The following is a 13,659-nucleotide window of genomic DNA, read 5'->3' on the forward strand; positions in this document are numbered from 1 at the left end:
TAGGGAGGGTCCGGTGCGAGATAGATGCGTCTCCGCGCCCCAAAACCCCGACGTGAGTTAGATGAGATGCCGGGGAACACAGCATGCATCGCGGCCGACAGGCCAGTATGCCGGGCCGCTATTCTCCTCAAGCGCAGAGGCCCAGGGAAGCCGGGCCGCTCGAGTGAAGCCGCCGCCCCACACGGCTCGGACCAAGGAATGGAACGCATTGTGCAGCCGAGACCCTGCCCACTATCACCTGGACCTTCCCCTGTCTTCACTACTCATTCTTCACATAGCCCTTACCACCGTGAAGGCCCCAGATTCCCCTTTGTTTTGGACATTTTAAATAAATGCCTCTCCAAGGCCTGACGCCACACCCACTGTGTTCATCTCTTGCTCACCCCGCCACAGTGTTGTCAGATTTTACTGCTTATTTGAAATATGTTCTTTTATCGTATTCTTGACCAACCACTTTGGAGATTTTGGTTTTTCCCCATTCATGTAGATAGGAGCTGCACATTCATGATGCTTGTTTACATAGAAAAATTGCCCAAACTGCCCAAGAGCGTTCCAAAGATGACCGCCGAGTGGACTGACTTACCTTGAAAAAGAGACTTTGTTGAAAGGATCTGGTAATATGTTTGGACCATTCTAATTCCTTTGTTTTGGTCTACATTGTTCAAATGGTCTATAGACATTGTTTGTCATTCTTATCCGAAGTTCTTAGCCAGTGTCTTTGTTTTAACTGATTATTTTGCTGTGATATGGAACCATTATGCGGTCAAGACCTGGAACTACTTCAAAGCCATGCATTTACTGAAAAATAATTGCACACCTTATAATGTCTGTCAACCAATCAGAATCAAGCATTCAATAGACCTTTTTCCTACGTCCCGTGATGCATAGCACGAAATGTGGGCATTACTTACGTTGACACAGCTGTTGTTCATCCATTCATTCTTTCTTTGCGGTGTTGGGATTTTGAGGACAGCATGTATTATTTCATAATGACATACATCAGTCACTCTATCAGTGTTACTGAATGATAATAAACTGCAAAAAAGTCATAAAGACAAAGAAAGCACGATCAAAACCGGCACGCTGTTTCTCCCAGGTGCAGTTGAGATTTAATCTAAGCACACACGCAACATTTCGAGCAAAATTATCGGTTGTTTTAGTGGAGTACCTGTGTTAGTTCAGCTTCAGATGTGTGTGCTTGACAGCTTGTCACCCTGCATGTTAATATGAGACAGACACACTGAGGAAGAGCTGTGAAGTTCTCGTCCCTTGGTATGTAATCGCTTTTTCAAGTCGTCTGATCGAACGGCTATTTCCTGTTAAATATGCACGTAAATGTAATCTTTTGTTCGGCAGGTGATTGACAGGTGAGAGGTGGTGCTTCGTTGACATCCGGGACGCATCAGGATGGCATTTTAAACCTCAAATGCGATGTGGTTTTTGACTACCTCTGTATGTGTTTTTTGTGATCCAATCACAAAACATTTTGCACCCCATTTACAAATACATTTAGCGCTGACCATTTGCGATCGAATCATCCGAAACGCGTCTAATTTCCAGCTGTAAACAGGGTCTAAAATGATAGCAGCCAGAGCTAAGGAATGCTGTAGAACAACTTCCGGCGGAAGTCCCACGAATATTCGTTTCCCCAATAAGACTCACAGGTAAAAGGTGGATAAATAAAAATAAATGTTAAATGGATGTTTTGTTTGTTTTTTTAATAGCTTAGATTTTTTTCCGTTTTCAAAAATGTTAACCAAAAAAAATCATTAACAACATAACTTAATCATATTAAGAATAAAAATGATCGTTATTACGAGAATTAGGTCTATTTATTTCTCCTCAGTGTAACCCGACGTGCATTAGGACCGAGCATGTTACTTGACTCTTTACAACTGTGGGGTGGATGTCGAGTTGAACAAAGTTCCTGTCTCTCGTCGAGTCCACAAATAACACAAGCAGTGTCAGTGGGAAATGAATTCGTGGTCACTAACTTTACCTTCCTTGGCAGAATGACAGGCTTGTGAGGACGCTAGACTCACGTGCAGCTGGGAGCGACACCTGCCTCAGGTACTTTCATGAAAGGTAGTTGAACAGCGCGGAAATTGGGAAAGGTGAGTCAGGCCGTAAGTTTCACCTTGTTTATATATATATATATATATATATATATATATATATATATATATATATATATTTGTGGTTATTCAGCTAGATGTTTGGCTTCCCTCACAGTAGCGACTACCACCGGAGCCTCTCGAGAAATGTATTGTTATAAGTTTCTTTCATTGTTTCACATTGTTAACATTAAGTTTAATGGATGTCAGTCAGGTTCCTCGTCTCTTTTATAGCAGAAACAGCGCGACATTAGTTTGTTGACAGTAAAATAAGGCGGAACAAACGTTTATATTCACATATAAGTATTCATATGTTATAATTGTTTTGCGTGCTAAAACTAAAACGTTTTGTCTGAAAATGTTGTTTGAAAAACTGCCTCTCACGCTTCTTATCGTTAATATGAATGAAGCTAATATGTATTGTCTTCAACACTCCTTCCAATCTTTAATTGGTCAGTTAATCTTTAAAAAAATAAATGTGTGTGTGTGTGTGTGTGTGTGTGTGTGTATGTATGTGTGTGTATATATATATATATATATATAATATTATTATTATTATATTTTTTTTTCCTCCCCAAAGTAAAATGTTAAAAATGAGTCTTTTTTTCTTTTCTTTTTTTTTTTTTTTACGGTAGAAAAGGTTAGAAAATCGATCTGAGGGTTCTCATTCAAAATTTTATGGTAACTACAGTTTCTGCAACAATAACTCTATTTAATATTTGTGCTCTTTTAAACAATTTTGTAGCTGCGCTTTCAGAATATGTGCAATCTTAGCTTATTTTTTGATGACAGTGGTGGAATACAAAGTTACCACAATGTCATCATAGTAACTGTGGTATTTAGGCGGAAACTATATAATTACCACTTTAACCATAAAATCTGTTTGTTAAATATCTGTCAATATATTTAACCCTTGTGCATCAATTTAAAAAAGTTACTCAGAGGTCCTTGGAGGACAATAATGTCCGCGTCAAAAAACTGCCATAATAATATTATCTATTAATATTATTTTCCACTTTCAACATCAGTCCTGATCATAACTACCAAATATTCATTCATTTTCAGGATTTTAACCCTTTAAATGCCAGTTTGTTAACATAATGACACCGTTGTTTTTTTACACACACACAATTCTCAGTTCATACACAAAACACACTCTGACATCCATACCAACACACCCACACAATTTTAGCTGCATCATTTATTCAGTTGGCCTGCAGTGCTCTATAATACAGCAAACAGAAAATAGGAAAAAAGCATGTATTTGCTCCATAGGCTAAACATGAGAAAAATGGCGTCATCTGGTGGAAAATATTAAAACTTTAAATTTTGAAGCCAGGGCTCTGGAATGAAAGCATAATATCACAGAATTCATGATTTTATGCTTTAATGGCACTGGGATCAAATATTGCTGTTTTAATTGGTTTCAATTAAAGGTCCTGAGTGTAACTATTTTATGTACACCGTGTATTATAGATGTATTATAGGAACTGAGGTTGAATTGTCAAAATTACCCCAAAAATACACAGCTTTGGCAAAATTTATGCCGTTGTCATTAACACAGCCAAAATGATCGAAAAAACAACAATGAAAATGACAAAAATGTCCCTAAGGTCTCACAAGGGTTAAAATGTAATGGTTACAAATGACTATGGAATACACTATCAAATCTGTTATTTCCATCCCCCTATTTCCATGAGCTATTTTGTTGTTCCGTGATAATTCTACCATTGATTATGTAAGGAAAACTTAGCTCAGACAAGGTCAAGAGTTCCCATGCCATCTTTAGATGGGGCATTTAGTGACCTGTGATTCCGTGTCTGTTTACTTCAGGACAGGGAGTAAGTGGTGCTCTGTGTATTCGGACAGGCCTTCCTGGTCTTTTGTCATATTTCCCTATTTTATGTTTCTTTTGTTTTGACCAGCATTTAATGTTCTTTGCTTTCATGGTCCTTTGTAGACATGTCACGTACCCTGAGCTGCATGTGATTAAAGTAGTGCTTTCATTTAAGACAGAACTGTGCAAAAAGGACAAAACTTCAAGAACAACAGGACGACTTCTTTAATTAGTGCGCACACTTTACAGTTATTTACAGTACAGGTCTTGTTGTGTGGCAAACCTGTTTTAGTATTTTCAACCTAGGCTATATGAACAGCACTGCATCTCTTTCTTTGTCACCCTTTTTTCCTTTTTTTTTTTTTTTTTGCTTGTGCTGTCTTTCTCCCTCTGTCTCTGTCTCTCTCTTCCTTACTCTCAAAACATGAATTGCAAGTGATAACAGAATCATGAATTTATTCTTCACCCTCAGGCTACTTATTGTAAATCAAAAACTGAACATTAAAATGCATATTTGACCATTCACTCTTCCCCCTCAGATAAATGACACTCACAGGCAGATGAGTCATGCGGAAACGTCACACGTTGCCTGCAATCGTGATTTTTTTTTTTAGTGGTCTACCTGAGCGCATAATCGTTCATAAAAGCAGTCGCTAAAAATGTCACCTTAAAATGACGCATAATGCAGAAACTGCAGTCTGAATGAAACCATATTAAAATAAAATTAAATATAAAAACTAAATAGAATGGGAGCATTTTGCATGAACTACTAGTAATTCTACTGTATATAAAAAACTATAATTGATTTAACCATATAGGGAATAGTTCACCCAAAACTGAAAATTCTCATCATTTACTCGCCCTCATGGGGGACCCAGATGTGTCTGACTTTTTCTTCTGCAGGACACAAACAATGATTTTTAGAAGAATATCTCAGCTCTGTAGGTCCATACAATGTAAGTGAATGGTGATCAAAACTTGAAGCTCCAAAAAGCACATAAAGGCAGCATAAAAGTCATCCATATCACTCCAGTGGTTTAATCTATGTCTTCTGAAGTGATCTTATACATTTTTGGGTGAGAACAGACCAAAATATAACTCCTTTTTCACTTCACAGTCTCTAGGCACGATCATGATTTCAAGCTCGATCACACTTCTAGTGCTTGACGCATCCGCAAAGCAAGATGGCACTAGGAAGTGGGATCGAACTTGAAATCATGATCACAAAGGAGACTGCTGATGTCAAGATTTATTGTGAAAAAGGAGTTACATTTTGGTCTGTTCTCACCCCCAAACCAATTAGATCGCTTTAGAAGACATGGATTAAACCACTGGAGTCGTATGGATTAATTTTATGCTGTCTTTAAGAGTTTTTTTTCTGGAGCTTTAAAGTTTTGGTCATCATTGACTTGCATTGTATGTACCAACCAAGTTGAGATATTTTCTAAAAATCTTCACATGTGTTCTGCAGAAGAAAGTCGAAAAGGGATTCAAAAAGGAAAGTATGCTTTGAACCAGAATCCAGAAGGGTTTTAAGATATCTTTCTGGAGTTATTGGCACTCCAACTTTGAAAAACTAGACAAAAATATTTTATTTTAATTATTTATTAATTACACGTCCCCCGCACTCTTTAAAAAGGTGATATTTGTCCCGCGCACTTTTGCAAGCTAAACCCATACTGAGTCCAAATGGTGGACAGTATTACAGTATTCTTTGCGTTTTGTTATTTTGGGCTGATTAAGCGACCATCCAGCCAATCACAGGTAAGTTTCATGAGCCGAAACAACCCTTACGTAACAGACCCTTCAGTCTACGGCCTAATCAACGCGGCTCTATTCATTTCTACAAAGTTGCTTTCAACAATGCTCATTTATGCATGTTTTTATTGGCATTAATGTTAATCTAAATTAATAATCTAGAGATGAGGAACAGACAAATTAGAGTTATCGGCATATCGTTCTTGATTGGCAGCATTATGTGAAATGCACTGCAGAAAAAAATAAACTAAGGACAATCCTTCTTTTAAGCCCACATTGTAAGTGGAGTTTTTATCAGTGCCTGAGTCTTCATTAAGTTATGCTTTTTACATTATGTTTGAGAGGTAATAGTTTGATCGGTTGTTTTTGCCAATTTAAGCAGATTACTAGATCTGTGTTAAATATGTAAAGCTATTTGTAAAATCAGCTCCTGTTTTTTACCTCTATGTTGGTGTGCAGTTGACAAACTGTAGGAAAAAAGATAGATCTGCTGTGTTCTTAGAACACTTAGGCATTTTATTGAAGTAAATAGACATGTAGACATGCTTTTTTATTCATGAAAATGTACAGACGTTATTGAAACTCAATATAATTATTATAAGACTTATTGTTGTCGTTTGATAAAAGTCATGCTCATCAGCTCACAAACTGTAGGGAAATGATAGATTTGCTTTGTTCTTTTAATGCTTAAACCCTCTACTAAAGTCTCTTTGTAGGTCTGTAGACATTTTTAAGAATTAAAATTTCCTTTTGATCATTGATTCAGTGACTAACTCGTTTCACACCAGAAATGGTCACTGAATAATTAAATGAATCTGAATGAATTTTGGTGAACGTAGTCAAAACACTCGAGCCACTTGGATACAATTAAATCCCACAAAGCACAACCACAGAGTAAAAAATCTAATTGTGCACATGCACAATTGTCATTATTGTAATTGATTAAATCATTTATTCAGGACAAGCTTATGCACAGTCTTTTGTCATGTGTGAAACAGGAGCAAATGCTCCACAAGATGCCCTTTATTTTTGCAGCTAATTTTGCAATTATTTTGCAATACTTGAATCTTTAAAATGCTACAAAAATTAAAAGTAAATAATACGTATATATTAATATAACACTTATACTTGTATATTAATATATACTGTAATATATTAATACTGCACTGTAAGTGTTGGTTCTGTGCGAGCCACCTAGTGACAGCTGTGTCTCCCCACTTTTAAAATGACTGCTACGCCCCTGCATACATGGTAATCCTTTCCATGATGTGCTGGAATGCCGGATTCCCATTTGACCTCTAGAGTGGCACCGTGCCAAAGGATAGGTTTTCTCTTGGCCCCCATTCCCAGTCATTTCCAGGAAGCGTTTCCTCCTTATTTAAATATTTATAATATTTGTTTCTTTTTTTCTGATTTTATGTCGCAGTGGTACACGTCATCTTCCACATTTGGACTGCACCCTGTATGTGTGTATTCTAGAGGAGCATTTAAAGCAATGTGCTCCAGTGGGCAGCCTCTGTGTTCAGGAAGGAGGCGTTCACCCCCCAGTGGAGAGGGCAGTAGCTCAGGCTCCCAGTATGCTCTCTGTGTGCTTGGGGTGGGCCTGGTGGCACTTGGAATTGTAATGATTGTATGGAGCACTGTACCTTCCAAAGTGACAAAGCTGCAAAATGGTACAATTCCAGTTCCGAACGATGGCATTGTGAAAGATCAAGGGAAGACTTCGTCTGTTGCTTTTGTGCTGGTGGGAGCCGGCATAGCCATGTTACTCTTGGCTATATGTCTTGGGGTAAGGAACAAGAAGCGGAGGAGTCACAGGGAAACTGCGGGCGCAGGCAATCCTGAATATGTGGACCGTATCCCCAGAGACCAGGACGAGGCGTGAGTACTGCTCTGTCGTCTTGTTATTAAAGGGATAGTTCACCCAAAAATTGACATTCTGTGATCATGTACTGTACTAACCCTCATGTCGTTCCAACCTCATGTGATTTTCTTTCTTTCGTGGAACACAAAAGGAGGTGTTAGACAGAATGCTATAGGGACTGACAGTCACTATTAGTCACTATTCAGGGACTGACAACTTTAGTCACTATTCACTTTCATTGTATGAACAAAACATGCAAATGAAAGTGAATATTAACTGAGGCTAACTTTCTGCCTAATGATGAGTGAGCCACCTCTTTAAAATTACTTGCAATACCATTCAAAAGTTTGGAAACACAAAGACATTTTTGTTCTTGAAAGTAATTTCAAGAGATGCTTCTCTTTATCTTGGATGCATTTAAATTGATCAAAAACATTACCTTAAACATTAGTAATGCTGCAGATTGTTATTACTGTTTAAAATTATCAACCCGTAATGTCAAAATCCCATTTTCAGCAGTCATTACTCAAGTCTACTCAGAAAATAATGTCACATAATCCTTAAGAAATTATTCTGATGAGCTAATTTGGTACGTGAGAAACATTTCTTTTTGTTAGAACAGTTGAAAACGACTGTGCTACTTCATGAAGTATGGACATCACAATACAGTGTTTTTTTCCTTCAGTTGCTTAAGTACTGAGTACACTTGCATTTCTTTCAAGTCAAATTTTGTTTTAAAAAATGGCCAAAAAGAAAACCTCTATAGTATCTGTTGTTCTTTTGAGAGATTAAGGCTATTTCATGCACTACTGTCTTGAAAGAAGTCAAATTGGATCTAACCACGATAGAGAGGGAAGTGGATGGCACAGATACACAAGAAGAAGATAAGTACCTTAAAGACACTAGTTTGAGAAACAGACTCTTTACAGGTCCTTAACTGGCAGCTTCAATGACAAGTACATCGGAACAGCAGTTTCATCTACAACAGCGAGGAGCATACTCTGAGATTTTGGCATTTTAGGCTTTCAAAGAAAAAGCCACACCTGAATATGGCAAATAAAAAGAAAATGGAAGAATGTGCCAAAGAACTTCAAAGATTGAGTGCTAAATAATTAGAAATTAGTATTGTGGATGGATGAATCAAAGTTTGAGGTATTGAGATGTTGTTAGTAAAGCTTGGTTGTAAAATCCATGAGAAGTGCCCTACAAGGATAAAACTTTTACCAAAAGATCTAGAATAAAGTTTATTGACAAGAAATGTCCGAGGTGAGCATTCTTTTAGAAATCTAGTATAAAACACACATAACAAGTTCGTAAAGTCCATGTTTCACAAATTTTTAAAACATCCATTGCATCTTCTACAAAAATAATTAGTTGAAATGTCATGTGGTGTGGTGTAACCAAGTAAAAGATGTTAAAATACTTTCCTTGCACCCTGAATACATGAGTGTATGTAATTTAAGGATAGTTCACCCAAAATGAATTTTCTTATCATTTACTCACCCTCATGATATCCCAGAAGTGTATGACTTCATTTCTTCAGCAGAACACAAACAAAGATTTTTAGAAGAATATCTCAGCTCTGTACGTACATACAATGCAAGTGAATGGTGATCTGACCTTTATAGCTCCAAAAAAATCACATAGGAAACATAAAAGTAATCCATAAGACCCCAGTGGTTAAATCCATATCTTCAGGAGCAATATAATAGGTGTGGGTGAGAAACAGAACAATATTGAAGTCCTTTTTTACTCTAAATCTCCACTTTCACTTTCAGATGATGAACAAAGTTTGAAGAATACAGCATTTATTTACAGTTGAAGTCCGAAGTTTACATACACCACAGCCAAATACATTTAAACTCAGTTTTTCACAATTCCTCACATTTAATCATAGAAAACATTCCCTGTCTTAGGTCAGTTAGGATCACTACTACATTTTAAGAATATGAAATGTCAGAATAATAGTAGAGAGAATTATTTATTTCAGCTTTTATTTCTTTCATCACATTCCCAATGGGTCAAAAGTTTACATACACTTTGTTAGTATTTGGTAGCATTGCCCTTTTAAATTGTTTAACTTGGGTCAAACATTTTGGGAAGCCATCCACAAGCTTCTCAAAATAAGTTGCTGGAATTTTGGCCCATTCCTCCAGACAGAACTGGTGTAACTGAGTCAGGTTTTAGGCCTCCTTGCTCGCACATGCTTTTTCAGTTCTGCCCACAAATTTTCTATCGGATTGAGGTCAGGGCTTTGTGATGGCCACTCCAATACCTTGACTTTGCTGTCCTTAAGCCATTTTGCCACAACTTTGGAGGTATGCTTTGAGTCATTGTCCATTTGGAAGACCCATTTGCGACCGAGCTTTAACTTCCTGGCTGATGTCTTGAGATGTTGCTTCAATATATCCACATAATTTTCCTTCCTCATGATACCATCTATTTTGTGAAGTGCAACAGTCCCTACTGCTGCAAAGCAACCCCACAACATGATGCAGCCACCCCCATGCTTCACGGTTGGGATGGTGTTCTTCGGCTTGCAAGCCTCACCCTTTTCCTTCAAACATAACGATGGTCATTATGGCCAAACGGTTAAATTTTTGTTTCATCAGACCAGAGGACATTTCTCCAAAAAGTAAGATCTTTGTCCTCATGTGCACTTGCAAACCTTTTTCTGGATTTTTATGGCAGTTTTGGTGCAGTAGCTTCTTCCATGCTGAGCAGCCTTTCAGGTTACGTTGATATAGAACTCGTTTTACTGTGGATATAGATACTTGTCTACCTGTTTCCTCCAGCATCTTCACAAGGTCCTTTGCTGTTGTTCTGGGATTGATTTGCACTTTTCGCACCAAACTACATTCATCTCTAGGAGACAGAATGCGTCTCCTTCCTGAGTGGTATGATGGCTGTGTGATCCCATGGTGTTTATACTTGTGTACTATTGTTTGTACACATGAATGTGGTATCTTCAGGCGTTTGGAAATTGCTCCCAAGGATGAACCAGACTTGTGGAGGTCCACAATTGTTTTTCTGAGGTCTTGGCTGATTTCTTTTGATTTTCCCATGATGTCAAGCAAAGAGGCACTGAGTTTGAAGGTAGGCCTTAAAATACATCCACAGGTACACCTCCAATTCAGTACACCTCCTATCAGAAGCTAATTGTCTAAAGGCTTGACATCATTTTCTGGAATTCTCCAAGCTGCTTAAAGGCACAGTTAACTTAGTGTATGTAAACTTTTGACGCACTGGAATTGTGATAGTCAATTAAAAGTGAAACAGTCTGTCTGTAAACAGTTGTTGGAAAAATTACTCATCATGCACAAAGTAGATGTCCTAAACGACTTGCTAAAACTATAGTTTGCTAATGTTTAATCTGTGGAGTGGTTAAAAAAAAAAAAAGAGTTTTAATGACTTCAACCTATGTGTATGTAAACTTCTGACTTCAACTGTAAATAGAAATAGTCATTTTTAACATTTTAAATGTATTTACTGTAATTCTTGATACTTATAAAAGCATCTTTGGGGAATAAAATTATCATTTTGTTTCACAAAAATAAAACTTTTATAGTGTTTCCAAACCTTTGAATGGTTGTGTAGGTGTTTAAAGAAGATGGAAGGGATAGTGCTCCTTTTTGAACAGATCTATAGGAACATTTTGTGAACAATTGTAAATTTATATACCTTACAGTGGTTAGGTTTTCAATGGATGTTCATCCAGCCAGGTTGGTTTGATCAGACAGTATGTTGACCTTTGTACAACTTATGACTTCATTTCTCTATGTAACTATTAGATCAACTGAAGAGCCAGCACCCACCTATGATGTCCCAACATATGAGGAAGCGGTCACCAGTGGACAGTACCCTGTTCGTCAAAGCAACCTGCGACAGAGTTACCAGCTACCCTCATACGAAGATCTTATTGCTGCTGTTGAAAGTGAAGGCCAGCAACCAAAGGAAGGTAATGGGCAAGAGGCCCCTCAGCCAACACCTGGCTCTGGACCCCAGTCTGCGGCGCCAACCTCCAGCTCCCAGCCCGCACGCAGCAGCAGCAGGGCTAGCCGCATCCTTAGGCCTCTCAGAGTGCGCAGGATAAAGTCAGAGAAGCTCCATCTGAAGGACATTCGTCTGAATATTCAAAGCCCTGCACGAGGAGGGGTGGTGACCATCGAACCACTGACCCCTCCACCACAGTATGAGGATAAGCCACCCCAACTTCCCACAGAAGCAGTGTAGTGATGCAGTCACTGGATTCACACTATAAAACTGATATTTTTAACTATTTGCATCCACTGTTTGGATGGGAAAGGGCAGTTGAGACAGTTTAATGCATTGAGAGATAGAAATGAAAAGCCCTTAAAAGCCCTCTATGCTTTTTGGACAGAACACTAAAGCCTTATTTAATTGAGTTTTTGAATCAAACCTTTTTTTTTCATATTCAAAAAATAATTTCCAGGAAGTATTTCCTCCTCATTGAAATGTTGTTTTTTTTTTTTTTTTTTATGTGACAGTGGCACACTTATCTTCCACACTTGAACCCGCACCCTTCTGCTCTGAGAGGAAGGACAGTTCTCTCATCATTTACTCACCCTTATGTGGTCTCAATCTCATATGACTTTCTTCTGCAGAACACAAACAAAGATACTTTGTCAGTATATTTACGGTATCCATACAATGCAAGTCAATGGGGTCCAACACTTTCAAGCTATGAAAAGGACCTAAAGACTGTATAAAGGTAATCCATACGACTCAAGTGGTTTAACTCGAGTTGTCTTCTGCATCGATACAATCGGGTTTGGATGAGAAACTCCTTTTTCACTATAAATCTTGCCATCTGAAGTGTCCTAGACACGATCATAATTTGAAGCTCGATTACACTTCCTCGCGCTTGATGCATCATCCAAAACTGATCGTGTCACTTCAGGAGACATGGATCAAACCACTTGAGTCGTATAGATGGTATTTACACCATATTGCCATCAAAATACCTTTGCTTGTGTTCTGCCGAGGAAAGAAAGTCAAACGAGTTTGGGTGAGTAAATGATGAGAGAATAATCATTTTCGGGTGAATTATTCCTTTAAGTGTGTTGCTGTCAACTTTTACTATTGTTTCTACTATTTAAGAGTGTGAAATAAAGACTTTGTAATGGTATGGAAATGAATTTAAAATGATCACAAAAGTCTAGAAGTATTTAATGTAACCTAACTTTTAGGACACATTCTGTATTAATATCAAATTCTGATGTAATGTCACAAAGGCGAGACTGGATAGCAAACCAAAAATGTGCTTTAGGGTTTTGGTGTAAAGAACTGAACATTGTTGAAGTGCAAATGAGAATTTTCAAGACTGGCGTGACACTCTTTTGTATAGCAGTTTGACTATACAAAAACCCCAAATACTGCGGATTAACCATACAGATGATTTTATTTTAATTATTATTACCTTTTCAATCATCACAATGTATTTATAGGCTCCAAACTAAACAAGCTACTGTGGATGACCCTCTGTATGTTGTGTTTGTTTCTTAAAAGGCCTCAAGCTCTGCAGACAATACCTTTTACCTTTTTAGGAAAACGTATTAGTTTTATTATTTGTTTTAATTTACTTTATTTGGTTGGGGTGTAGAATCTTTGGAAAAGGGATGGAGTTACTATTGATTATGGGTAACTGATAGAATTGATATTTTAAAGCAGAAAATCTCTGCATTTGTATTTATTTTTGGCAAATTTTGTGAAAATATGTAGGACTTTAATAAAATTGTTTAAATCTTTTGTTTGGCTTATGTATCCTGATGTATGTGTGTCCTCTGGTGGCTTAGAATCATATTACAACATGGGGGGGGGGGGGTTACTGCTACATGTCAAATTTGATAATGTATATTCTCCACTCATTCTGAATTGTGTTCTTGCACTGTTTTAGCTATTACTTGCCAATGACTTTTGCCTAAAATACTGTATACCTATTTAGGCCTTTCAATAAGACACTTCAGTTAGATTTTAGATCAAACATACCACATATTCAGCTACATATTAAGGTAGCACATGATGGCGATGAAGAAATCACCCCATATTAAAAAAAGATTTCACTA

At 37.6% G+C, this 13,659-nt stretch overlaps 1 protein-coding gene across 1 annotated transcript; it reads left to right on the plus strand.

Annotated features, from left to right (window-relative positions):
* The first annotated feature begins 1,914 nt into the window (after positions 1 to 1,914).
* On the plus strand, positions 1,915 to 13,342 carry LOC127427606 (transmembrane protein 51-like). Its single transcript, XM_051675284.1, has 3 exons — positions 1,915 to 2,114; positions 7,136 to 7,590; positions 11,365 to 13,342. The coding sequence occupies exons 2-3, from the start codon at positions 7,205 to 7,207 to the stop codon at positions 11,804 to 11,806; spliced, it is 828 nt and encodes a 275-aa protein (XP_051531244.1). The 5' UTR covers positions 1,915 to 2,114; positions 7,136 to 7,204; the 3' UTR covers positions 11,807 to 13,342.
* The last annotated feature ends 317 nt before the right edge of the window (positions 13,343 to 13,659 follow it).

This window comes from Myxocyprinus asiaticus, chromosome 37 (genome assembly GCF_019703515.2).
Source record: "Myxocyprinus asiaticus isolate MX2 ecotype Aquarium Trade chromosome 37, UBuf_Myxa_2, whole genome shotgun sequence".
Taxonomy (NCBI): Eukaryota; Metazoa; Chordata; class Actinopteri; order Cypriniformes; family Catostomidae; genus Myxocyprinus; species Myxocyprinus asiaticus.

Excerpts from the sequence above, each read along its gene's own strand:
- LOC127427606 (XM_051675284.1), top strand. The coding sequence starts at position 7,205 with ATGTGCTCCAGTGGGCAGCCTCTGTGTTCAGGAAGGAGGCGTTCACCC. Across the intron at positions 7,591-11,364 it reads CCCAGAGACCAGGACGAGGC|ATCAACTGAAGAGCCAGCAC; the intron begins GTGAGTACTGCT and ends TGTAACTATTAG.